This window comes from Archocentrus centrarchus, chromosome 15 (assembly GCF_007364275.1).
Source record: "Archocentrus centrarchus isolate MPI-CPG fArcCen1 chromosome 15, fArcCen1, whole genome shotgun sequence".
Lineage (NCBI taxonomy): Eukaryota > Metazoa > Chordata > Actinopteri > Cichliformes > Cichlidae > Archocentrus > Archocentrus centrarchus.
In genome coordinates this window covers 23,532,853-23,556,918 of record NC_044360.1, presented here as the reverse complement: position 1 = coordinate 23,556,918, position 24,066 = coordinate 23,532,853, and the positions used below count along the sequence as shown (strand labels likewise).

At 43.1% G+C, this 24,066-nt stretch overlaps 1 protein-coding gene across 5 annotated transcripts in view; it reads left to right on the top strand.

Annotated features, from left to right (window-relative positions):
* LOC115793263 (signal-induced proliferation-associated 1-like protein 2) overlaps positions 1-24,066 on the top strand; it is an 82,579-nt gene that overhangs the window by 24,618 nt on the left and 33,895 nt on the right. For all 5 annotated transcript variants that reach the window (XM_030748157.1, XM_030748155.1, XM_030748156.1 and 2 more), the window contains exons 2-8: positions 7,110-8,878; positions 12,874-13,007; positions 14,118-14,306; positions 18,612-18,786; positions 19,030-19,133; positions 21,009-21,166; positions 21,785-22,361. In XM_030748157.1, coding sequence (XP_030604017.1) covers positions 7,369-8,878; positions 12,874-13,007; positions 14,118-14,306; positions 18,612-18,786; positions 19,030-19,133; positions 21,009-21,166; positions 21,785-22,361 — 2,847 coding nt within the window. In that variant the 5' untranslated portion in view covers positions 7,110-7,368. The remainder of the gene's footprint in view (positions 1-7,109; positions 8,879-12,873; positions 13,008-14,117; positions 14,307-18,611; positions 18,787-19,029; positions 19,134-21,008; positions 21,167-21,784; positions 22,362-24,066) is intronic.

Genomic DNA, 24,066 nt, shown 5'->3' with positions numbered 1-24,066 from the left:
AAATTCTGCAGACCCCCAGTGACACCCAGAGCCTTTTGAAGACATGCCAAATTTGATTTTAGGTATATCGGAGCTCTGAGTGACAGTGGCTTATGAGATGGAAAGCATAGAGGGGAATTATTGGGTAAATGGAGGATGAATTTGACCGTCTGTTTGGTAAGTGACAGTCGCATCCCTATATCCTCGCTGATGGATGACACTGTCACATTGCTCACTGCTGAAGTTATATTTTTAATTCCGTAGCTTACTTCTTACGTAACTCTACTTAACCTAAATAAATATTTATCTGCGGTTTTTAAAAAAATTCCCAACCATGTGAATATTTTAAAGCATAACAAGGCTGGATGTAGTCTGTCGTTTCCACACATTAGGCAAGATAAGGCAGCTGGCTGGAATGCATTTTACTGGTTTCCCTACCTCCCGCTGAGGGTGTGACCCTCCATTCACACTGGCCATTAAAATCTCAGCATTACTCCCTGCAGGCAATATTGGCCCATCGTGGTGTTCAGTAGGTGGTCTAAGCACAATAAGAGAAGGTGGAGTTTGATGATTGGGTTCGTACCAGCTCAGATATACTGAGTTATCGCTGTGTACAGGAAGGAGTGGCTTCGGTCATTAATGGCAGGGGTTTAGCATCAGTGCTAATTTGAGTGTCAGCTGGTGGGAGATTCTTCCCTGTTGTGAGGTTGAACTGTGGGAGCAGCAGATGAAAGAGGAAGAAGTTGAATAGTGCATTTTGTGTTCTTTGGTCCATACTTTCATAGTCTTAGTCAGCGTGAGCAGCAGTACACACACACACACACACAGTGTTAACACATCTTTACAAGTGTCCTTTTTGGTTATGGAGGGCCTTGGGGAAGATGCCATGCCTGGTTTCCCAGGCCCCAGTAATGAACTCTCAAGGATAACATTGCCCAATTAATTGGTTCTGTGGTTTTAATTGCACGGATCTCTTTGAGCTAAGTTTTGGCAAAACTCCCATTCTATTTTTTTTTCTTCCTGCTCCACCATTTTCACTTCTCTGCTTAACCTCTCATTCTCCTTTTGTAACAACCCAGTTAAGGTGAAGAATCGCTCCAGTGAAGCAGGAAAGCAAGCCCCCCCCCCCCCCCCCCCCCCCCTCTTCATCAGATTGGAGATGCCCGTGTCTCGTTGCAGACACCCCCCCCTTACTGCAAGTGTGATGAATTTAATATCTGTCCTGGACAAAACCAGCAGATGCACCCCTCCCATTCTCAGCACAAGATTCCAAGCGGCTGCTGACAATAGAGGATTGAAATCAGAGCTCCCACATTGTTTTAAATCAACTCCTCGGAGGGAAAAATGCCAACACAGTGTGCAAAGCTGATTTGATCGCATTTGAGTGTGGAGTGATAGGGAGTGCAATTTTATTGTTTTTATTTTAAGATTATTGAGGAATCAAATGGAGGGCAGCGAAGCATGTGAAACGTCCCTTCAGGTTTGTTTGCTTTCCTCTTGGATTTTTTTCCCCCTTCCTCCTCGTTAATGATGAACACAGTGTGACACATCCAAGTGTCTGTCTGGCTGCAGCCTCTTGGTATAAAGCAGCAGAAAGCAGGTAACAATGAACTGGAATAACAAGGGTTTTAAATTCAGTGAGAAGACTTGTAAATTTAATTCACATCGCAACACTGCTTCACCCGCTTTATGATGAAGTCCATGAGGTGGAAAATTGATGTAATCATGGCCTCTAGACTACATTGCACCCTATTTTGGCTGCAGGAGAAGAGGATCAATGCATCACAGCTTGGCCTCAGCTCCCGAGTTCAAGGCATCTTGGGGACGAGGCCAGCTACAACTTCCTGATTGCGGAGAACAGAGGAACATTAATGTGGCTCAATTACACTAGGCTTTATTAAAGATAATTGCCCATAATTACAGGCCTGTGCTCACCCCGGGGCTCAAGAGTGGCCAAGCAGGTTGGTCAGGGCTAAGTAAACATGTCTGACTTTGACCTGAGGTGCAATAGGCTGGACACGGGAGGATTCCACATTTTATGGGAGTGTGAAAATTCGAGTAAGCAAAACCATGGTTCGAAGGTTATTATCTCATTTGAAAATGTTGCTGCATATCATGCCAAATGTCTTTTCTGGCAGAAACTTGGAGCACAATGTTTCCTTTGATTTCCAAACATATGCAAATCTTGATATTTTTGCTGAAGTGATTGTGGCTTCTTTGTGACTTTCAGCAATTGCAACACTCAATTTACTCAACCTGTGCAAGATGAGCAACTGGAGGCTAAGCAGCGCATGATATTTTGAAAAATAACTTCAGGCCTAACAACATGCTATTATGTGGCGTGTTTAGCTACTCAGGAATCAATTGCTACCTTAAACGAGCCCTGACGCCAACAGATCGGGCGTGCAAAGATGCGGCATTCCTCTCAAGAATATTTTTAAAGGGCTGATGACATGGGCCTGCTTTTTCGAGCGCACACTATGTTCCCAATTTCCTGAAGTGCTGCCAGAGCTGAGTGGATTAGTCTTAATAATGTTGCGCACAAAAAAATGTTTGCAACTGGCATCAAAGTGGTGTTTTAACCAACATCCTGGCACTATGACTTCATTTCCATAAATACCATTTGCACAATTTGAGTTTTCTCATTACTAGCTCAAGTAGCTCAGGGTTTCACTCAGTGTGCCCTTACTACTCCATTAGATGAATTCATAACTATAAACATTTGCAGAGTTGCAACCAAAACCCAACAAAAGCACGCTTCAGGCTTTTGCTCAGAGAGCCTTCCTCTCCATGATTGCAGTGGCAGTTCTGTACAAGTGACTGCAGAAGTCAGTGACTCGGGTGAAATGGCCTATTAGTGAAAGAAGAGTATTAATCTCAGAGTGGTGGACAGAACATGTTCACTTTTCTGACAGCGTATTAATATCTGGTGGGTCTTTAATCAGGCCACAATGTCAGAGGATTATTTTAAGACCTGTCAGAACCGCTGGGCCACTCCTCTCTGGATGAACCAAGATGAAAGACAGACTATCCAACATCAGACAGAAAATGAGTTCATTACTGTAATTAGGCCTCTCTCCCATCTTGCCTTCTTCGTTCCTTCCTCCTGCTCACCAGGCCTTTTGTTTTAAACACCCATAATGGCAATGCATTACTCCACTTAGCAAAACCAGACCTCTCACCCTCCATCTGCTGCTTCACTTCTAGACAAAAACAAAAGAAAGGACAGAAAACACCCGCCTACAGGTCACACAGAAGCACAGAATCTGCTGACCAAGTAGCCTGTGGCACTCTCTATTGGTGGAGGAAGGTGGGGGTCGACACATGGTGCAGGTCATTAATCACTGTCACAGGAAAATTGGCTAATAGAAGAAAGTAAAGAGAAACACAGACCACCATGTTCACTGGGTTATCCTGTCCAGGGCAGCTCACCCTGTCTCGACCCCCAAGCAGCAACACAAACAAGGAGAGGCTGGACTTCATGAACACAAACATGCTAATCTCCTGTTTCAAGAGACTGGAAGCAAAACTCGGGATAAATTAAGGGGGGAAAAAAAGTGTTTAAAAGTGAGGTTATATTTGTATTGATGTTGCACTGTAATTTTTACCGCCGCAACACTTTTATATGTTCAAGTGAAGACGCGGCGCTTCACACGGCACTAATAAACGTCAAGCTTTGATTGTTCTTTGGTCTGTCTGTGTTGACAGGATTTCTATCTGTTTCAGATTCTCTCTTTCAGACTGCAGTGAGAAGTCAGTCATGCTGTTTTGTTGTCATGCACTGACATTACAGTATGTCAGTTTCTTTGTTCCTCCTGTCCTCAGTCATCCGTAAAAGCCTCTATTGGAGTGTCACCACTGATAAAGCTGTTTGTGCAGGTGGCACATTTTGCTGTCGCTTGCTCTAATTGTGAGTGTGAAAAGACAGCGTTCAGTCAACAGTTCACATTTGGTTGTCGGTCAGCAGACTCTTTTAGCTGCTTCTGCTCCCTGTCGTGCCTTGGAAGGAGGCGTGGTATTAATTTTGGTTGACCAGAAAAATCTGAAATAGCTGTCCGGCTGCAAGAATAGAAAACATGGGAACAGCTACTTTGTATTCTTATCTCCCACGTTGTCTTGAGATAATGGATGTTTAGTGATGTAAAGCAGTGGATTTCTCTAAGTATTGGATTAAATTTCACAAAGACTTCAGGGACAAAGTTAGCATTTAAACAGAATGCACCGGATCTTCACATTTAGGCTGCATCCAAGATACATGCTAACACGCAGTACACTAACAGAGTGCCATGAACGTGTGGAGTCTGACTATGAACAGCAGTAACAGCGGTACACAAAATGCATACCATTTCCCAGCTCAGTTATTGTTCACTGCGCTGCAGTCAGACACATATTTCATTATTCATTTCCAGGAGAATATTGGAGTATGCAAGCAAAGGATGCTAAGCAAGAAAAAATATCAGTGAAAGGGAAATATAGTACTCATATGCATAACAGATGGTGGTGGTGAGTGCCCAAGGAAGCGTAATAACGCAATCGGAATAGAGAGGAATGACTCGAACCTCAGAAATGAGTTACTGTTTTGCAGTAGAAGGCAAATTATGCTTTTTGAACAGGTATTTATTTAGATGCCTGAATAAAGGTAAATGGTTAACACATGCCTTTAACAATCTCACACTTTGTTCTGCAACATAAATGGCCCACTTGTGAATTTTGAAGCGTTTTACGTCTCTCAGAGATGGTGTTTGTTTGCTACCAAGACTGCAGAAATTGTCTGAGACGTTCAACAGCTTTGGAAGCTCAGTGATGGGGAAGATGAAGTCATTGAACTGGGGTGCAGTTCATTTATGAAATAGTATTAGCATTTTACTTTAGGCAATTGCATTTATGTTTCAAAAAAAAAAAAAAATCATAAAAGTTGCATTAATTCATGGAGATTATGTTGCTGAACAAAATGTAAGTATCACAAACTTTTGTTTCCCACAGGGCTTATTTTCTGCAGTAATCCAGAAAAGCTTATTTAAAAAATCCCATTGGCTGTTTGTCAAAGGAACCCGGGTGATGCAAACTTCCTTTTGGGCCTACAAGAATAAAATACACCATTCCTGCAGGATTCTATAGAAGTACAAATTTCACATAAAATAAGAATATAGATGTAGCGTTGGACTGCTGTACAGCTTGAACTAGAACAGTTTTGTACATTTCCCACACAAGTCTACAGTCTTTGATAAAAATAAGTGGCTTTGTTATTGCTCACTACACTGCATTCAGACACATTTCATTATTCATTATTTGCCATTTGTAACGGACAAACGTATTTCCCACAGCAGTTCTCTTCACTCCATTATGCATGACGCAACACAATTTCTTGCTGTCCTCTTTAAGCCCCTTGTTAAATATAGTGACACTGCCTGCGTTTTCCTGCTCCTGTTAATAAAACTGTTTTCATAGCAACCTGAGCCCCCCCAGTGCGAGGAGGAGGACTGCGCATAGTTTGGCTGTTGGTGTAACTGAGAAGTCGTCACTACCGATCTGTTCCTACACATTTGGGGCATGCATGCATTAACCTGTATTCGGCCCAGGCAGAAGTGAATACTTTATTATTAAAATGTTTCCAACTCGTCCCAAGTGGATTTGGTCTAGTCTGGCCTGCAGCTAATCTTGATGTGGCCCACATTTTCTTCCTAAAATAGTTTATGCCCCTCCTTAGCAGTAAATGACAGAGAAATGTAAACAGTTGTCTGGAAGCTGAAGCTATCGTATTAAAGGCCAGTGGATGGAGTTGAGACAAAAACCGGGACCTCGGGCCGATATACCATCTATCATGTTCACAGTGAAACCTTTCAAAGAAAGAAGCTTTAACAGCTTCCCGTCTTCACTGAAGCGAATGCTAGGGCTTTGGTCTATGTTCTCTGTGATGGCAAGGGTTTACTTCATAACTCAGGGGGTTTTCACATGATTGCAGTACCAGAAGAAATGAGGCACAGCGCTGGCCCCGAAGAACAAGAAAAAAGCATTTAGGTCAATGCAGAAAAACTTGCAGTCTCTACTGCAGCATAGTGCGGCGTGATCTGCCAAGCAGACCTCCGTGTCAGTGAAGAGATGAATCCGGTATAACACCTCGGTCACTTATCCCCCTGTGGCTCTGCAACACACCTTATAGCATGGGATGAGATCGATGAGAGAAACTCGCTTCTGTTTCCTCTCTGAGTTTAGCTTTCAGCATCGGTATACACTGCAGTTTTCATTAATATCTTTATGACTTTGTCCCAGCCTGTGGCCTGTTTTTAAAAGGTTGATGTGCTGCAATATTATTATTTACAGATTAAGCGGAAACCATGTGTTTTGTGTATTTTTAACAGTTGAAATACCCGCTGGCTTCACTCTCCTCTTCTGTCCTTGAATGTTGAGACTGCTGAGTCTGACGTGAGCCTTTTTTCTTGTTTCCCCCCCCGCTTACCTAACAGAATTAACACAGACAAACTTTACCTTCTGAAGTCCTGATGGTGGTGCAGTAGTCTTCAGTGGATTTTGTATCTTTTTTTTAATTTGTCATAGCCAATTTACCTCATCAAGTCCTTGTTAATTTTCCACCCAAGCAGATCAGATAAAAAAGGCAAAGTGGAATTGGTGTTGAATATGCATCAGTCCTCCAACTATCCCTCCTGTATAATTTGCCAGCTTGATGACGCTGCAAGCCGTTGGATCAGATATCGGTACATGCGAACATTTAGTTCAACATCTGCCTCTCGTTGCTGTAATTTGCTCCACCGCCATCTGTTAGACATAGGCTAGAAGCCCCATCAATGATAAACATCTATCTAGTTATAAACCTATAATGGCGCACTCTACTCCCAAAGACGCTAATTACTCGTATTCTGTGATAAGCTCTACATAGTTCCAAAGCTGACAGATCCCAGTGTAACCCATGGTGAGAGTTTATTACAAAGATAACTGGGTACAGACAATTTAGGTCAGCAGTTTTTCTTCTGTGCTTAGCTGATTGTGCCATATTTTGGAGTCCTGTTGAGGAATACAACACTTGTTTTAAATGAAAATGTCTTTTCGCAGCCTTTTAACCCATTTGCAGTGTGCTAAATATTTCCTCTTTCTTCTGTGTTTCTGTGCCATAGATCTACCGCCTCCAGCTGTCGTTGTGCATTGGCGACACGCTGTGAGAGAAGACTCCGCTCTGCTGTGCCACGGCGCTCCTCAGACACTTGTCCTTGACATCCAAATGCTGTGTGCCGATTGTCATGCCACCCGCCCTCTGTGAGTTATGACGGCTGCTTCATTGACTCACAAAAAAGGCTGCTCCCCCGCTCGCCAGTGAGCAAGTCACATGATGGAGGGTCCAGGAAGTCTGCTCTTCAAGGAATCTGCCAGCAGGATATGAGTATTTTGGGCCCCGTGACAGATAACAAATCAAACTTTGTGGGAATTGTGGGAGGCCCAGAAGAATACTCCAGAATCATGCAGTCAGAGGAGCTGTTCAGCAGGAAGCTCAAAGCCTTGAGTGATAGCATGGGACCTCCAGCCTCCAGCATGCAGGGGAAACCTGATGGTGCAGGCAAAACAAATGGTACTCCTGCAATGCCTAAAATGGGTGTCAGGGCCAGGGTCACAGAATGGCCTCCAAGGAAAGATGGATGGGACGGACGGCCTTCGCCTAACTATCAGAGTGTTATACCTGTGTTTCAGAACGGCCAACAGGAACACACTGTGGAAATACTAGACCAAGGTGAAGCAGTCTGTCTAGAGGTGGACTACACTGACAAATACACACTGAGTGACTTTCTAAGCCACTCTCCGCTGAAGGGTCTCCACCCTATCCGTCAACGCAGCAACAGCGATGTCACAATAAGTGACATTGACTCAGAGGATGTAATGGACCAGAACGCCGTCAACCCAAACACAGGAGCCTCACTGCACCGTGAGTACGGCAGCACATCCTCCATTGACCGTCAGGGCCTGAGTGGGGATGGCTTCTTTACCATGCTTAAGGGCTACCGAGTGGACACTCTGGACCACCGCAGTATACCACCTCTGGGTTTTCCCGAGTTGCTGCGCTGTGATGCCTCCCTCTCCCCCAGCTTGCAGACAGCAGCACAAATTGCAAGGGGTGAGATAGTCCACATTCCAGGCTACGACTACATTGACAGCTCTCTCCTCTACAGCCGGGAACGGGAGAAGTCCTTCATGAGACGTCTTAAATCGGAGTCATCGGAAACATCGCTGTTTAGGAAACTTCGGCCCATAAAGAGTGAAAGTGACGCTCTGCGGCTCTCCATAGAGGACGACCGGCGACCGCTAAGCTTCCAAAAATGCTTTGCACATTATGATGTGCAGAGCGTGCTTTTTAACATCAGCGAGGCAGTAGCAAACAGAGCTAACCTGAGCCAGAGGAAAAACACTACTACCGGGGCCTCAGCTGCCTCAGCAGGAGCTGGAGCTGGTGGAGTGTCTGGAGGAGGAGCTGGCGCTGGTCCTGGAGCAGGCGCTGATGGCAGTGCAGCAGGATGTAACAGTGGAAATCCTCCCATGTTTGAGTCTCCACTGGGCAGCAGAGAGGACTTGAACCCAAAGGAGAACCTGGATGCAGATGAGGGGGACGGGAAGAGCAACAGCTTAGTGCTGAGCTGTCCACACTTTCGCAACGAGATTGGTGGTGAGAGCGAGAGGAAGATCTCCCTCTCCAGAGCCAACAGTGCCAACTACAGCGGTTTGTCAGAGAGCTGCTCTTTTGAATCATCTCTAAGTTCCCACTGCACCAACGCAGGAGTTTCTGTACTGGAGGTGCCACGAGAAAACCAGCCAATCCACAGGGAGAAGGTCAAACGCTACATCATTGAGCACATTGACCTTGGAGCATACTACTACCACAAATTCTTCTATGGGAGAGGTAAGGAGTGTTGATGATAAGGAGCTGATTTTTTTTTTTTTTTTTTTTTAAATGATGATTCAGCAGGATTTGTGTGACTCACCCTTTAGGACTCGGTGTTAAATTTTCCAGGCCAACTGCGTTTTTATGAAACAAGACCAGTCACAATCACCTGCAGGAGCAAGTTCACAAATGGAACAGCCTCGTCTCACAGGGTCAGATATCTCAACGGCCCAGTTGTTTTTTGTACAAGCACATGAAATAAAGTCCAGAACAATAGCAGGCTTGTGTTGGGTGCGAGGGCGTGTGTTTCACTTACTCGGCAGAGGAGCGGTCATGTCCTCCCTCTGATATTACTCCGAACCCTGCGGAGAAACTGCGATTAGTCATGTGAAAAGAGAGAGGTGAGCGAGAGGGTGTGCTGCAGCTGTTCCCTGTAGGGACTGTAAGAATATGAGGACTCCTCGTGTGAAACTTTAGGGTCAGCAAAACCACGCCAGGGTCCCAGCTCCCCTCATTAAAACACCTACGAGATGAATGCTGGAAATACCGTGCTGACCCCGACCCATCACCGCTTTATACATATCTGCTTTTTCCACTCTGTGCATCTGTGCTTGCTGGTCTCAGCAGATAGAGTTACCCCTTCTTACGCCACCCCCCACCCCCCACCCCCCCCTTCGCCAGAAAACAGCTGCTTGACCTTTCACACTTGGACTTTTCAAAAAAGATACTCAATAAAAATCTGTCTCTGAGTGACAATTTGATAATAATTTACTGTAAAATGCCTCATCCCAAAACTGGGTTAGTTCTATTGTGCATTAAACTAGCCTGCTTTCACAGTAATGCAGGCTCATATATAACAGATTTTTTTGTTGTTGTAAGGTTATAGCCTTTAAGGGAAGATGCCTCTTTTACAGTATGTGAATATTGCCCCTGCCTTTTTTTTTTTTTTTTTTAACAAGGTGTTTTATTGTATAGACAAGTCTGTCATCACCTGTTCTTCACCACAAAGAAACAGTCACACAAACGTGACCACGTGTCACTACCTCACAGCAGGGTTTTATCAGCCTGGACTGAACATTGATCCTATTGATTGCCTAAAGCCCTTCTTCCGTCTGCAGCCAGAGTGGTTTTTTTCTCCCTAATGGACACAATGCTTCCTTCACACAAAAGGGTCAACCTTCACTACGTACAGGTCATGGTCACACATTGTATATGGGTTGACACTGAGATGTGGAAAAGAGGGCAATGTAAGCCATCTCTTATAGATACGCGAGACCCGAAGAAGAAGGGGCTCACAGTGTTGGACTTTTTTTTTTAAAGATTTTCAAAGTGTTTCTGCAGTGTGGACTGACAGCCAATCAGGAAAGGGGGATTATTTGACATAAAAATCAAAGTCCTCCAACTTGCAGCCAAATTGTGAGCAACATGTGATGGGTGCCACTGACATGCTAAAGAAATGTGTTGACAAAAAGCTTTCCTCTGCGGTCAACACTATCTGACTCACTCTGCGTTTGCTATTTAGATGCCTAGCGGTCTCCATTGCTACACAGCCCTCCTACCACCATTTGACCTTATGCCTCACAGAGCATTCCCCCCCCAGTGCTCTATCCCTGGCAAGCCATGCATTCTTCAGACAGTTAACCCTGCTTTGCATCCTTACAGTTAATTATTTATTATTCATGCTGATATGCATTTTGCCCCACTGTTTATGCCACGGTGACAAGATACCACAGTATTTAACACAGCTTGCGCTGCATGGCATGGATGTAATATCTAAACTTCAGCAGAAATCTCCTTTGTGAATGCCACTGCTTTGTGGACCCCGCTGAGCTTTTTCTTTTAGCTGTTGAATCCAGGTCTTTCTCCTCAGCTTTAGCCTGGATTAAGGCAGTGTTTGCTCAAGGCCCTCTTATAAGTGTGCAGAGCTCTGCTCCTGTCTGTATACAACACACACACACATACACACACATCCATAATAATACATTGTATGTCAACACAGAAATTAGTACTGGTTCTTATGGTGCTTGCAGCTGAAAAGACTAAAGCCCTGCTAGTAATCCTTGTAGTTTAGTGAATTTTTCATTAAATCAACACAGCATGAAATTGATATAAGAATTTACGACCTTTTAAGAAATGTGGCTAAAAGACTCATCTACCTAGGAGCAATACTATAAGCGGTAGATCTGCCCATTAGATTATTATTAATTTACCCTGAAAATTAATGTCTCGACCTGAAGGTGTCAAAAGGGGAAACAACCACAGACTCTCCACAAATGAAAAAGTATTCATCCTTCAGGGGGCATAAAGAGGGCAAAGAAAAGTAATGAGAATCTGCCCATCACATTTTGATATTTTTCTGTACACTGGAAAGGTGAGGAGGTTACTGGAAACATCAGATTTACTCAAAGCCACAAAAATCCTCAGGAAATGACCTTCAGTTTTTGAGTGAACTAAACCGAAATGTGAAATTCTGAGTGGCACTAGATAAATGTTTTTCAGGGATTATACACAGTGCCAGATTAACTCAATTTCATGCCATAATTATGTACATAAATAATGGATGTATGGATCAGCACCAACAGCATCAGAGCCGGTCTGATTTTCTTTTTTCTTTTTTTTTTCTTTTGGGTCACATCACAGTTTTCTACCAGAGTTTGGATCACACTGGGAGACAGTGCTTTTTCCTCACATCAGATTTTTCACCCCACATGGTCATCTGCCTAATATGCAAACCTGTATGTGCCATTTATAAAGTGCAAAGCTTGACTTCTACACCATTAATTTCTAGCATGAGAGCAAAGCCAAGGTTTTCTGTAGTAGTAGTTGCAGAATAGAATACAGCTGTGGGAACATGGGGCAGTCAAGTCCATTAATTTAAAATTACAGAACAACAGGAAAAAAAAGTTTCATGTTTTGTGGGAGTCCTGAGTGTTTGCTTCATTCAGTTATGGATGTATTGCATCATAAATGCCTCACTTCAGAATTGAAAACTGACATAAATTACTTTTGAAATGGCCTAATGTATTATTAAGGTCATAAATCTATTATTAATGCAGACTTATATTAAAACATTATGTCATGCCTGTGCTTCACTCTGCATGTGTGGGTCAGTAATGGGTTCAGTTCAATTGAGTTTTATTTATCTAGCAGAAAATCACAACAGTCTTATCAATGCTTTATTTTGTAAGGTAAAAGCCAACAAACCCCAAACATGCAATGATCCCCGAAAAGCAAGTACTGGGTCACAGTGGGGAAGAAGAAGTCCCTTTTTATCAGAAAGCGATTGAGGAATCAGGCCGCCTAGAGCATAACCATTTAGAGGTGTGAGAGAGGTTAGCATAGAGAGACAACAGACAACCACAGGTTGAAGTGGGTCAAACCTTTCAGGCTTGCATTTCCTGTTTCTTTATCAGGATATCTTATTACTACATGCCAGAGCTCTAAGGTGGTAATCCAAAGTGAAATTTATGCTCACTACCCACTTTATTAGGTATACTTTGCTAGTACTGGGTTGGGCCCCTTTTGTTTTCTTTGTGGCACTGATTCAACAAGGTGCTGGAAACTTTCCTCAGAGATTTTTGTCCATGTTGACACGATAGCATCACACAGTTGCTGCAGATTTGTCTGTGGTGCAAATCTTCTGTTCCCAAAGGTGCTCTATTTGATTGAGCTCTGCAGACCAATTTCAGCAGATCATCTCAACCATGTCTACTTGAGTAACTGCATCAAGTTTCTGCCATGTGATTGGCTCATTTAGATATTTGTGTTAACAAGCAGTTGAGTAGATGTAACTAATAAAGTGGACTGTGAGTGTAAAAGCAAACTGCTATTCTCCTGAAACCACAGCAGTGTTTTGATTAAGATGTTTTATTCATAAAAATCACTACTTTGTACCACTGAGTTTTCTTTGCACAAGGGTTTTCACTTCACTAATGTTGATGTTACCAATTAAAATGATGCTTGATAACTTGTATAGTTCTCATTTCATGTTATATCTCATTCTCCCCCTCCAGAGCATCAGAACTATTTTGGTGTAGATGACAATCTGGGGCCCGTGGCAGTCAGCGTTCGCAGGGAGAAGCTAGACGATGGAAAGGATAAGGAAGGGGCGCAGTACAACTATCGGGTCACCTTTAGGACCAGTCAGGTAACAATAATACACTGATACACACCTTTCACTCACTGGTTGCATCACGGATGCATGATTGGAGAAACCTTCATGACCCGTCACTTTATCGAAGAATTGTTTACTAGCGCGAACATGGATTTTTCATATTTCTCATATCACATTCAGTAAGACACGTTAAGGTCACTCGGCCTGGTGCTCATTCAAGCAGTGCAGGAGTTGGGGAATGCTTCAGTACCCCCGAAAACAACAGCAAGCTTCTCGCAGCTCTGCCTTCCTAAATCTGCCCCGAGCACATTAATGCGTCCAGTGATTCTGTGCCAGTTGTGACTCAGTTGGCCAGCAATGCAAATACTGATACAGTCTATCAGAGGGGTGTGATCGCCCTCACTCGCTCACTTTCACACACCCTTATGCACACACACACACATGCTCACACAACCTGATTAATCCAGAAACTGAGAGGCAGAGTCCTAGTGTCCCTGGTGGTAGCGTATCGCCTTGATTGATGCTGGCTTGTCTCGTTCACTGAATAATTCAGGTGCAACAGATGCATCAGGCAGGAAAATGTCACTGATATCCAGTGCCCTTCTCAGTTTAAAGCACTACTCCCACGATAAAACAATGTATCTGGGTCATGGTAGCCATACAAGTGGCACACACACAGTGTTTTAACTCCCTGACCACTGGAGCATTTATTCGCGTGTACTCTTGTCATTTAGCCTCATTGCTTTCTCTGCGTGCCCCGTCCCACATCTCTCGCTTCCTTCCTCTGCTATATAGTCTGCTTTTTGGAAAGCCTCTCTATTGGACTACAATTGACTGCTGACACTCACGTTAACAGGCTGTGCAAATGGAAATGGGAGTTACATGCTGTAAATTTGAATGTTGTTTTGAAACTGTTTTACTGGCACACTAACATCCAGTACTTAGTTAGCCTGTCTCAATTATTTAGAATTTAAGTTTCTAATGCTCTCCCAACAAGGTCATAATGTAGTCATTAGCCTAAAGAACAAGTCAGCATATGGAAGCATACCAGACCTAACCCTAACACATTGTAGGAGTGTATATGACATATCATAGATTGTTAACTTTACTCAACAAATCTTCACCATCTGCCTTTCCTGCCAGCTGACCACCCTCCGTGGTGCCATTCTGGAGGATGCCATTCCATCCACAGCGAGACATGGGACCGCCCGCGGCCTGCCGCTCAAAGAAGTACTTGAATATGTCATCCCTGAGCTGAATATCCAGTGTTTGAGGCTGGCCATCAACTCTCCCAAAGTCCCGGAGCAGCTTCTCAAGCTGGATGAGCAAGGGGTGAATAATACATTGAGATGTCCTCTTGAACAGTGCTTTGAGTACTATCACAGATTTTTGCTGATGATGATAGTTTAATGGGGGTAATCTGTGGTTCAGTGCCTTGATTATGACACTAGATGTTTTACATTTTGAGTCCATTGGGTTCTTTTTGTTCTTTGTTTTTTTTAAACATAGTGTAAAAACTACCAATTGCAGGTTTGGGGGGGGTGGAGTGGTGGCGGTGGTAGGTTATGTGCACGGCTACTACTCGTTGAGACAGTGACTCACTGTGGAGTCACTATAGAGCCATAACTGTGAGGTTGCCAACCACCACTCCAGGAGGTCACTGCATCTGGACAAATAATAGTGAATCACATAACCCCCTCAAAAAACCACTAATTCTGCTTCTCTAAAGATGACGCAAAGCTTAATTCAGGGAATTAATAAATGTGCATCTCTATATATGAAATCTAGAAAATGATATGCTCTTTCTCTAAGGAAAGAAGAACCCATGAGCTTTCCAGTTGTTTCATTTTAAAGTAACCACTGCCACATGTCAGAAATGAAAGAATGGTTAACTGCATTAGCACATTACAGTACATATTTCAGGCGTATCTATCTCCATTTCTGACATTTGCCTCAGCTATAGAAGGAAACTGGGGAGGGATTAACTTCAAATAGCAGGAACCTTTGTCCTATATATGGGCTGCTTGTTATAGATAGATAACACAGACTCCTGGGTGGAGGCGCACACAATATCACACTTAAATAGAATCAATAGAAGTCCCGTACTCTCTGCAGCCGGTATCGACTGTTTTTGGCACACTCGTTCTGCTGATAGGACCCTTGGACACAAGCTAGAGTAACTTACTTTTGACAGCCTACTTTGTTTGAGAGCAGGTGATTTGGTATGCTGCTTAGATAGTGGAGGGTGTCATCTTGCATTATCTCTGTTTGAATAAAATTGCTAACAGTGATATGGGCTCTCTATATTCACAGTTGTCAGAGAGATTCATCGCGTGATTCGAAGGCCTTTAATTTCTCATGTAATGAAACTGGAAAAAAGATGGAAAGGAGAGTGGAAGGATTAGCCAGGGGTGATGCTTTTTTCACTATCAGAGAATTGTCTGCTTATTAGTTTAATTACATTCGTTAGCGTGCGCCCATCCTTCCAATTGACAGGGGAAAGGTTCTTATAATAGAAAGTGTCAGCCAAGTGCCTCTTGTATATTAGGATTTTGTTACACACATAAACAAGAGCAATGAAGTGTCCTCTCTAACGTGAGTTAAACTCACTCAGGGTGGCAGACTTCGTGTGTCCAATTATGTCAAAGTAACTTTGTAAGTAAGTGCTTTGAAGAAGTTCTTCCCATCAGATGTTGCATGAGCCAATACAGGAGTTTGTTCACCTGCCATGCAACTCCCCATACTCATGGTATGAAATGCTGTCTGCAGATACAGCCTTTGATAGACGGCTGAAACTGACGCATGGGAAGCAAAAAAGCAATAAAATAATCTTAAGAAACTGCTTTCAGAGGACGAGAGTCCAGGCTAAGTGGGGCTTGAAGCTCTTCCAGTTGGCACTCCTCTGCGTAGACCTCAAACCAAACGCCCAATGGAAGCCAGTTTTATATTTAGATGTCAGTATTTTTGTAGACTCCTGTTATAATCATTAATGTTATTCTTGCTGGGCAAATGTTCAATATGCCAGGCACTCCTTAATCTGCTTTTCTAACCATGCTGGACTTTGACCGCCCCTCTAATGTGTTTATGTGAGAAAGCTGATATGAGACAGGAAGAACTGCAGCGTGACGATCTGCCTGGCTTTTTTTGGGGGGGGGAAGTGCATAACTTTTGAAGATTTTTCTGTGTGCGCACACTTCTTTGGAGATGTTAGCTCCTTTTTTTGTGCTTTACTGAGCCTCTTTGTTAAATGGTTCCTCTCGCTGTGAACGGAGTTAGTGGGGGTATCCTGGAGTGAGGCAGCCTTCACAATATCCACATGATCATATCTGCAAAAAGAATATCTCTGAAAGTGCTGCTGTAGACTGCGCTGTAAAGGCCATGGATGTAAGAAGAGAACGGAGCATATGTGAATGTATTTGAGATCTCATTGTAGATCACAGCGAATTGACTGTGCGCAGATGGACTGAGAAAAGCATTTGGCAGCTAATCAGATTTAGAGATGCAATCTTGAGTAAGAAATCACAAATTATGCTTTTTTTTTTTAAATAAAAGCTATTGATTTTGAATGTGTATCTGCTGTTTCTATCTAAAGACTAAAATCTGGAAAATGAAAATTTGTATTTATCAGCTGTGTCAGAAAATTAAAATGTCACTATTACATTTATAAGTATTGTTATGCTAATACTTTAAATTTGAAAGTGACCTATACTGAGAAAATATAAGTATATGATGGTAGTAAAGACAACATCAAGGAGGTCAGAATGGTTACTAATCATTTCCTCTCAATTATGTTCAACAGATGATCTTCTTCCTAATCTGGAAAGCTAATCTCCCTGCAGTGATATCATTCGTAGCATAAACAAAGAATAAGTGCAGGAAATTTTGCAATTACCAACAGTGCTTTTTAGCATCCTTTGAAACGGTCGACTAAAAAGACACTTGAATGAATTCCCTTGTATTTTATTGAAAGCTGGGGAGCTTTATGTAGTGACCAGGAGTAATGCTTCAGTGCAAACCCCCCAGCAGATGTCTGTGTAGTGGTGCATACTGATTGTAGCCAGGTCTAAGTACCCATATTTTGAATTTTTGCTGCATCATGACAGTGCAGTGCATTGCTGACATATGTCACAACAAACCATCCCTCAGGTGGTGCTCAAAGCTCTCCGGGGTGGGAACACTGTCCTAATTTCCTTGTCCACTCATTACGCATCTTTACTTATTTGTATGTTCTTAGTTCAGTTATAGCTTCTGTTTAAATAAATGAGCTGGGCTGCAGTTTTTAACACCCCCCCCCCCCCCCCCCCCCCAGCTCTGGACAGATTGAGAAATATCTGTGTGGCCTCCTTTGCTAAGATTTTTGACAGTATCTGTTTAATGTGAAGCAACAAGCTTCACCTGAGGAGCACTACTAATCTGTGTATTTGTTATATGTTCTGTGTGTGTGCACTTTTCAAGCAGCAACAAATTAGCCCCAAAGGGCAATGTGATTACCCTTGCTGTTGGTTAGCCTGTTAAGAGGAGCTGGAGGTTAAGCGAGTCCATATCATACAGGATAAAAAAAACAGAAGGCCACATCACTGCACATCATGCCATTTCCACGGGGCTTGATGGTATAATAGCTTCGGGTAACCGCAAGAGCTTTAGTGCAGAACAGACTGCCTGATGGGAGAAGTCACCATGACAACAGTGTTAGGAGCACACCAGGAAATCATAACCTGTAATGGAGAAAAAAGACAATTCCAATTTGTTTCAGTATATAGACCATTTGTCAGCATTCACATTCAGAGAAACCCTTTTTGTACTGCTGTACCAACACATTGACTCTGGGTCAAGCTGAAGGTGAAGATGGGAATAAAGGGCAACAGGTGACAAACACAAGGGGCTGTCTCTTCATCTATTTGTTTTCACCCTTGACCTTTTTTTCTCCTGCTAGCATCAGGAGGGTGTAAAGCCTTAGGATTCATGTTAGTTGAGAAGTACTCTCACAGTAATCTCGCAAGAGGAGTCACTCCAGGTGTTTTATTTCTTCCTGCCTCTTCAGGAGATGAGTTCATGCCAGACATTTGTGAATTATTTCACTGAGAGACTTGGCTCACTTTTCTGTCCTCTTGGTAAACTTTTATTTTTTTATATATATATATATATATATATATATATATATGACACCTTTGTTAAACAGTGTTCCTAGTATTTCACAGCTACAGTGATGCTTTACTTAAGAAAACAAAAGTATTACTAAACGAAAAAGAGGAGGTCCTTTAGAAAGTATTGCAATACTTTTGCTGGCAGCTTGTGCAGTTTTCTTTCATAGTCCAAAGCTGTCCTTCTCCATGTCTGAAATCCACTCCCTCGTTGCCCCACAGCTGCTCTTAAGTAGCAGCTAATAGCTCGGTCTGATTTATTCTCTGCTCAGTGCTCCTGAGAGTTCATAGCCTGGCTTCACAAAAGGGGATTTCAGCTCTCTCTCTTTCCAAGGAGGGTTATGAAGGCCTTCACATTAGCTGTGACATGATGGAAAGTGGGCACTTGCATGCTTTGAGTGCTTAATATACAGTATGTATGAGTGTGGTATGCGTGATACTTATCAGCAACAGGAAACGGTACTCACTGAGTGTCTATGTATGTTCCTCATTCCAGCTAAGCTTCCAGCACAAGGTGGGTGTCCTTTACTGCAAGGCGGGCCAGAGTACAGAGGAAGAGATGTACAACAACGAGAGTGCTGGCCCGGCGCTGGATGAGTTCTTGGATCTGCTTGGTCAGAGGGTGCGCCTCAAAGGCTTCACCAAGTACAGAGCTCAGCTGGATAACAAGAGTAAGATGAGACGCGCATCACACACGCCAAACTAAATATCCATAAACTGCAAGCCCACACACACACTTCAGTCCTGCTGAGTGCAGATGCTCTGCTACATGTCTTCATGGGGGCTGTAGTGTTTTCTGAGCCTATGTACCTTTAACCTTGATTTTTGTTCTATTATATCATCAGATCATCTAACTTTTAACTGACTTTCTGCAATGTGGGCTAAGATTTTGACCACCCTGTCCTCTCTTACAGCTGACTCCACAGGCACACACTCTCTTTACACTACCTACAAGGACTATGAGCTGATGTTTCACGTGTCCACCATGCTCCCCTACACTCCCAACAACCGGCAGCAGGTGAGTAAACGGCATCCTTCAGGCTCTGTCCTCTGCAGCACACAACCATGTTTGCTCTTCTGTGCAGTGAGCTGCTGTCTGATAGATTTAATAAGTCCCCGAGCAACTTCCTTTTAGGATATCGCCAATCCTGACTCCTGCCAATCTTCCCCAGAGACTCATTTCGCCACGGTAATGACCTATCAGTTGAAAGAACGAGTATTGCCATGGTGACGGTACCCCATAGTAGGACTTTAATCAATGCTTCCCTGGGGGCTGGACCAGACGTGGTATTAAATGGACCTCTGTCTGTCTGCGCTAACAACTGGAATTAAGTGGATGTAGCAGTAGGCTGGTGAGCGATGACCCTCTAAAGATGAGATTACAGAGGTTTGCAGTATTAGTGTCTATACTGCTCATATGGTTGTACTTGTTGGGCCCATAATGCAACCTGTGGGTACCACCCTATATTAACAATTATAATATACTGAAGGAGGCCAGTCTTAACACAGCAGGAACATCTAACAAGTGAGTGTAAAAACATGTGATTGGCAGGATTTTGGAGTGGTGGTTCTTTTCATCCAACTGTATTTCACAAAGTGGGATTGTTTGATTTAATCCCTGGTGGTAATATTCCGACAGGGCCAAGCAGAGCTCGACCTGCTCATCCCTTCATCATTTCCAATTCACCTCTGGACCCTTTAATCCTGCTTGGTTCTGGCTCTCGCTGACCCTGACTGACAAGCTCATACCAACCAGAGAATGGGGGTTAATGACCTGCACAAGCCAACAATACCAGCAGTATAAATTGGGTTTGGGTGAATATTGTGTCCTTCACACACAAATCCTAAATTGGGTTAGCTGATTATATCCCTTCCATCCCAAAATCCCTTTGTCCTGTTTTTAAGTATCCAAACTGGGAGCAGTGATTCTGTCAAGGAAAAGGACAAAATGCGCAAGCTTACTCAAAGCATTGATTTTCTTCACGCAGTGCTTGATCACTGCATTCAGTGTAAGAGAGATGCTCAAATGTCAATTCAGGACAATTAAGCTAAACGTGTCATTCTGTTGGTCACGTCAGAACTGTGCTGTTTGAAGTTTGATGTAAAAAAAAAAAACAAAACAAAACAATCTTGTTTGAATGTTCTTCCAGGCCGTCGGGCTGTGGTTGAAAAAGATTGTGTTAAAAGGAAAGGCCTGTGGGAAGATTAAATGTGTCAACTTCATTTTCTCAGTTACCACATGTTGTCCTACTGAGGACATGATGTGAGGATTGCGCAGAGGCTCTTACAGATGAATTCACTAAGTAACAAATCAGTGAGACAGGAATTTAATTTAGATAGCGTACATATACACGAATGGCAGTGGCATGTTTTCTTTTAGTGTGTTTGTATAGCTGTTATTAAAGCTATCAATCAAATCTTGTTGCATTCCAAAAAAAAAAATGCATTTGCATCATTATTTCCTGGTTTATGAGCGGTAGCGTGACAGGATCACTGTCAGTCCCGCTGTCCTCATCTTAATGAGGAAGTTTTTGCCATCAAACTGTGTTTTGCTGCGTTGTTGTTTATTTGGCTCGAGGCACAATGCTTTAAGATTTGCTTGGTAAATTTCTAAGTAATGAAATGTAAATACATATGAAAATTTGGTGCTACACGTTACTTTGCCTGGTATTGATCGGTGGCTTATCGTGGCTGATGTTAGTAAATGTTTGCTAAGTTGAGAAAGACGTTTCTGTATGACCGTTGAGTCACTTCAGCTGTGCCTCTTACTTTTATCTGCTGGCTACACATGCCTTTGTCCAGATGTGTTTCATATACTTCTGTATTATTAAACTAACCTGAATGTGTTCATCTTTTATGTAATGTAATTTCTCTTTCTCCTTTTTCCTCACAGCTATTAAGGAAGAGGCACATTGGCAATGACATTGTCACCATAGTGTTTCAGGAGCCGGGGGCCCTTCCTTTCACTCCAAAAAACATCCGCTCTCATTTCCAACATGTGTTTGTCATTGTCAAAGTCCACAACCCGTGCACCGATAACGTCTGCTACAGGTAAACAGAACAAGCACGCACCACAACCGAAGCAAAACTGTTTTACTGTGGTTGGTAAAGAAAAGCGTGTAGGGGAGAAGGAAAGGAGAAAAACATGTGACTTTGGTGGCATTGAATCAGAGCACTTCACCATGGGATGAGCAACTAAATAATGTGCTTGGGACAGTTTAGGCAAATGTGTTGATCTTCTGATGTGCGCTTCATAGGTGTCTTTGTGTCAAGTGGCTCTCTGTGGACTTTTAAGAGCACTTAATTTAAAAGGCTATAATAATAGCCTGCTCAGTGATTTCTGTGGTGTCTCTCATGACTTCATAGTAATGTGCCAGAATCACAAGGCTCTTTTCATCTGTTCAGTGATGATACAGTTATTATCTTCAGAGACACCTTGAAATTACGAGCTGTGAATTATGACTCGAGAGTTTCTGAAGTCGGGACGACTCTTGCTAATAACATAGCATTTGTTGGAGAGAGAAAGATTTGTCTCAGCAGAAATAATTTCACTAAAAGACATATAATTTCAACTGGCTGCTCATTATTCATTCAGTTCAGTTGGTTCACTTATCCACTTTTTCTTAACTGTCACTCCTGCGTTTGATTTATTCGTTTTCTGTTTTCCAGCGTCGCTGTGTCCAGATCTAAAGATGTGCCTCCATTCGGACCTCCTATTCCCAAGTCTGTAACTTTCCCAAAGTCAGCGGTTTTCAGGGACTTCCTGCTTGCCAAGGTCATCAACGGAGAGAACGCCGCGCACAAGTCAGAGAAGTTCCGAGCCATGGCGACTCGCACGCGACAGGAGTACCTGAAGGACCTAGCCGAGAACTTTGTTAGTACGGCTACTATAGACTCAGCTGTCAAATTCAGCTTCATCAACCTCGGGGGCAAGAAGAAGGAGAAGGTGAAACCCAGAAAGGACGCACATCTGTTCAGCGTGGGAGCCATCACCTGGAGCGTCCGTGCCCGGGACTTTGGCCAGTCTTTGGACTTCGACTGCTTGCTCGGCATATCCAATGAGTTCATTGTGCTCATTGAGGAGGAATCAAAAAATGTGATCTTCAACTGCTCGTGTCGCGACGTCATCGGGTGGACCTCAGGGATTATGAGCATCAAGATTTTCTATGAGCGCGGCGAGTGTGTCATGTTGTCTGCTCACGACAACTGCGGAGAAGACATCCGAGAGATGGTGCAGAGACTAGAGGTGAGTCTCTTAAAGTCTGAATTTGGAATAATTGCTGTCATTGTAGAGCTCTCAATGACCGCTGGATTTGACCATGGAAGGCCAGTGTGATGATTCTTTTGTAGCCCGCTGTTGGCTCCTGTCTTCAGCGTCAGTTTCTAGTCATACCATACATAGATTTCAAAGAACAAAAGACATTAGCTCAGTCCAAACAAACACCACGCCCACCTCACAGGGAATAATTGAGTCCGTCTTTGGCCTGTCTGCGGATAGTTGAGGCTTTTGTTTAAGTTTGTCATTTAGTTTATTTGTGAAATAATGAGAAGATTACAGTAAAGACAATTAAACTGTCTACTACTGGTGTGTGTAACAGTTTTAATAGATCAGGCATTACCAAAATATGATGACACGGTGGTTTTTGGATTCAAATTTTCCAAATGAGCTCTAACCTATGCATATGAAATATATTCAAGTCCTCTTCTCCATGTGTGTACTACGGTGCTTTCACCTGTTTGTTGTCACCTGAAACAAAAGTTTGCCACCATTAAGATATTGTGTGGGTGACTATGTTTACAAGATGTGTCCGAGCGTCTTAAATATACTTTCATTTTACTTTAAATGTAGCAGTGGAGCCTTTTGCTTTGGGATGCTTGTGGTCTCTGTGGTGAAACAGTGCATTCTACAAATGTTGCTCTTGCAGTTGCAACTTTAATGCGTAACCACAAACCTTTTAATTTCTTTTTCATTGTTAGGTCAGCAAAACTGTTGCTCGTTTAACCTTCATTTGTCCCATCAGTTCTCAAGTGCTGCAGCTCTGGAGAGCTTCAGCTATTGCAAGTTTGTTTAATGGCCTTCATCCCCTCTCATTCACACACACACCCACACACACACACACACTGAGAATATGGCTCACTGAATTAACCCGAAACTCAGTTGCTTTCCAGGCAGCTCCCTCTCCAGGCCACCTGGTCCTTTTTGGATTGTGCATAGACAGGAATGTGAAACTGTAAAGCAGACCCATCAGAGTCCAGAGAGGATTATAGACCTCCCGTTGAAAGCTTTCTTTGGCTCATCACACATAATCAGCAGAGGTGTACGGGCAACCGTTTGGGTCACACAGTTGTAGATGTCCTGCTCTTGATTGAGCTCAACCATTATGAAATATCATGCCATTTTCACGAAAACTAAATAAATTAAATGAAGCTGAAGCCGCTCAGTGCCGCTGACGGCTCATTTAATGGATTGAAAGATTAGCGATGATGTGATTTTTGGGCCATTCCTGAATTGAAGGCTGTCTGGGTGCAGGTAAACAGAGAGGCACTTTTAGCAGGACATCAACCCAGTTTTGAAGGGGAGGAGTGGAAACACAGAGGCACATTTTTGGGTCTGGCAGACTAAGAATAGAGGACACTTGGCCTCATACCACTTCACTCCTATTGAGAGCTCCCCACTTAGTCCAAGTCCTCTCATCCCTATTTTGTAACTCCACCTCGGCCATCTGTACAGAGCTGCAAATACATACCTTTCAGGCCATTTGGGTCCAGGTGTCTTTAAATCTTGAAAATGTTACACACCTAGATACTCGGCCCAGACGCTGTCCTCTGATGTCTTGTTACTGCTTCCTGTTGTTCCTGTAGGGGCTTGCTTTTCCTATTCTAGTTTCCATGATTTGTTAACTGAACCTCTAATCAGGCAGCCTTTTGTTTTCTTTAAATAACATTGTGGT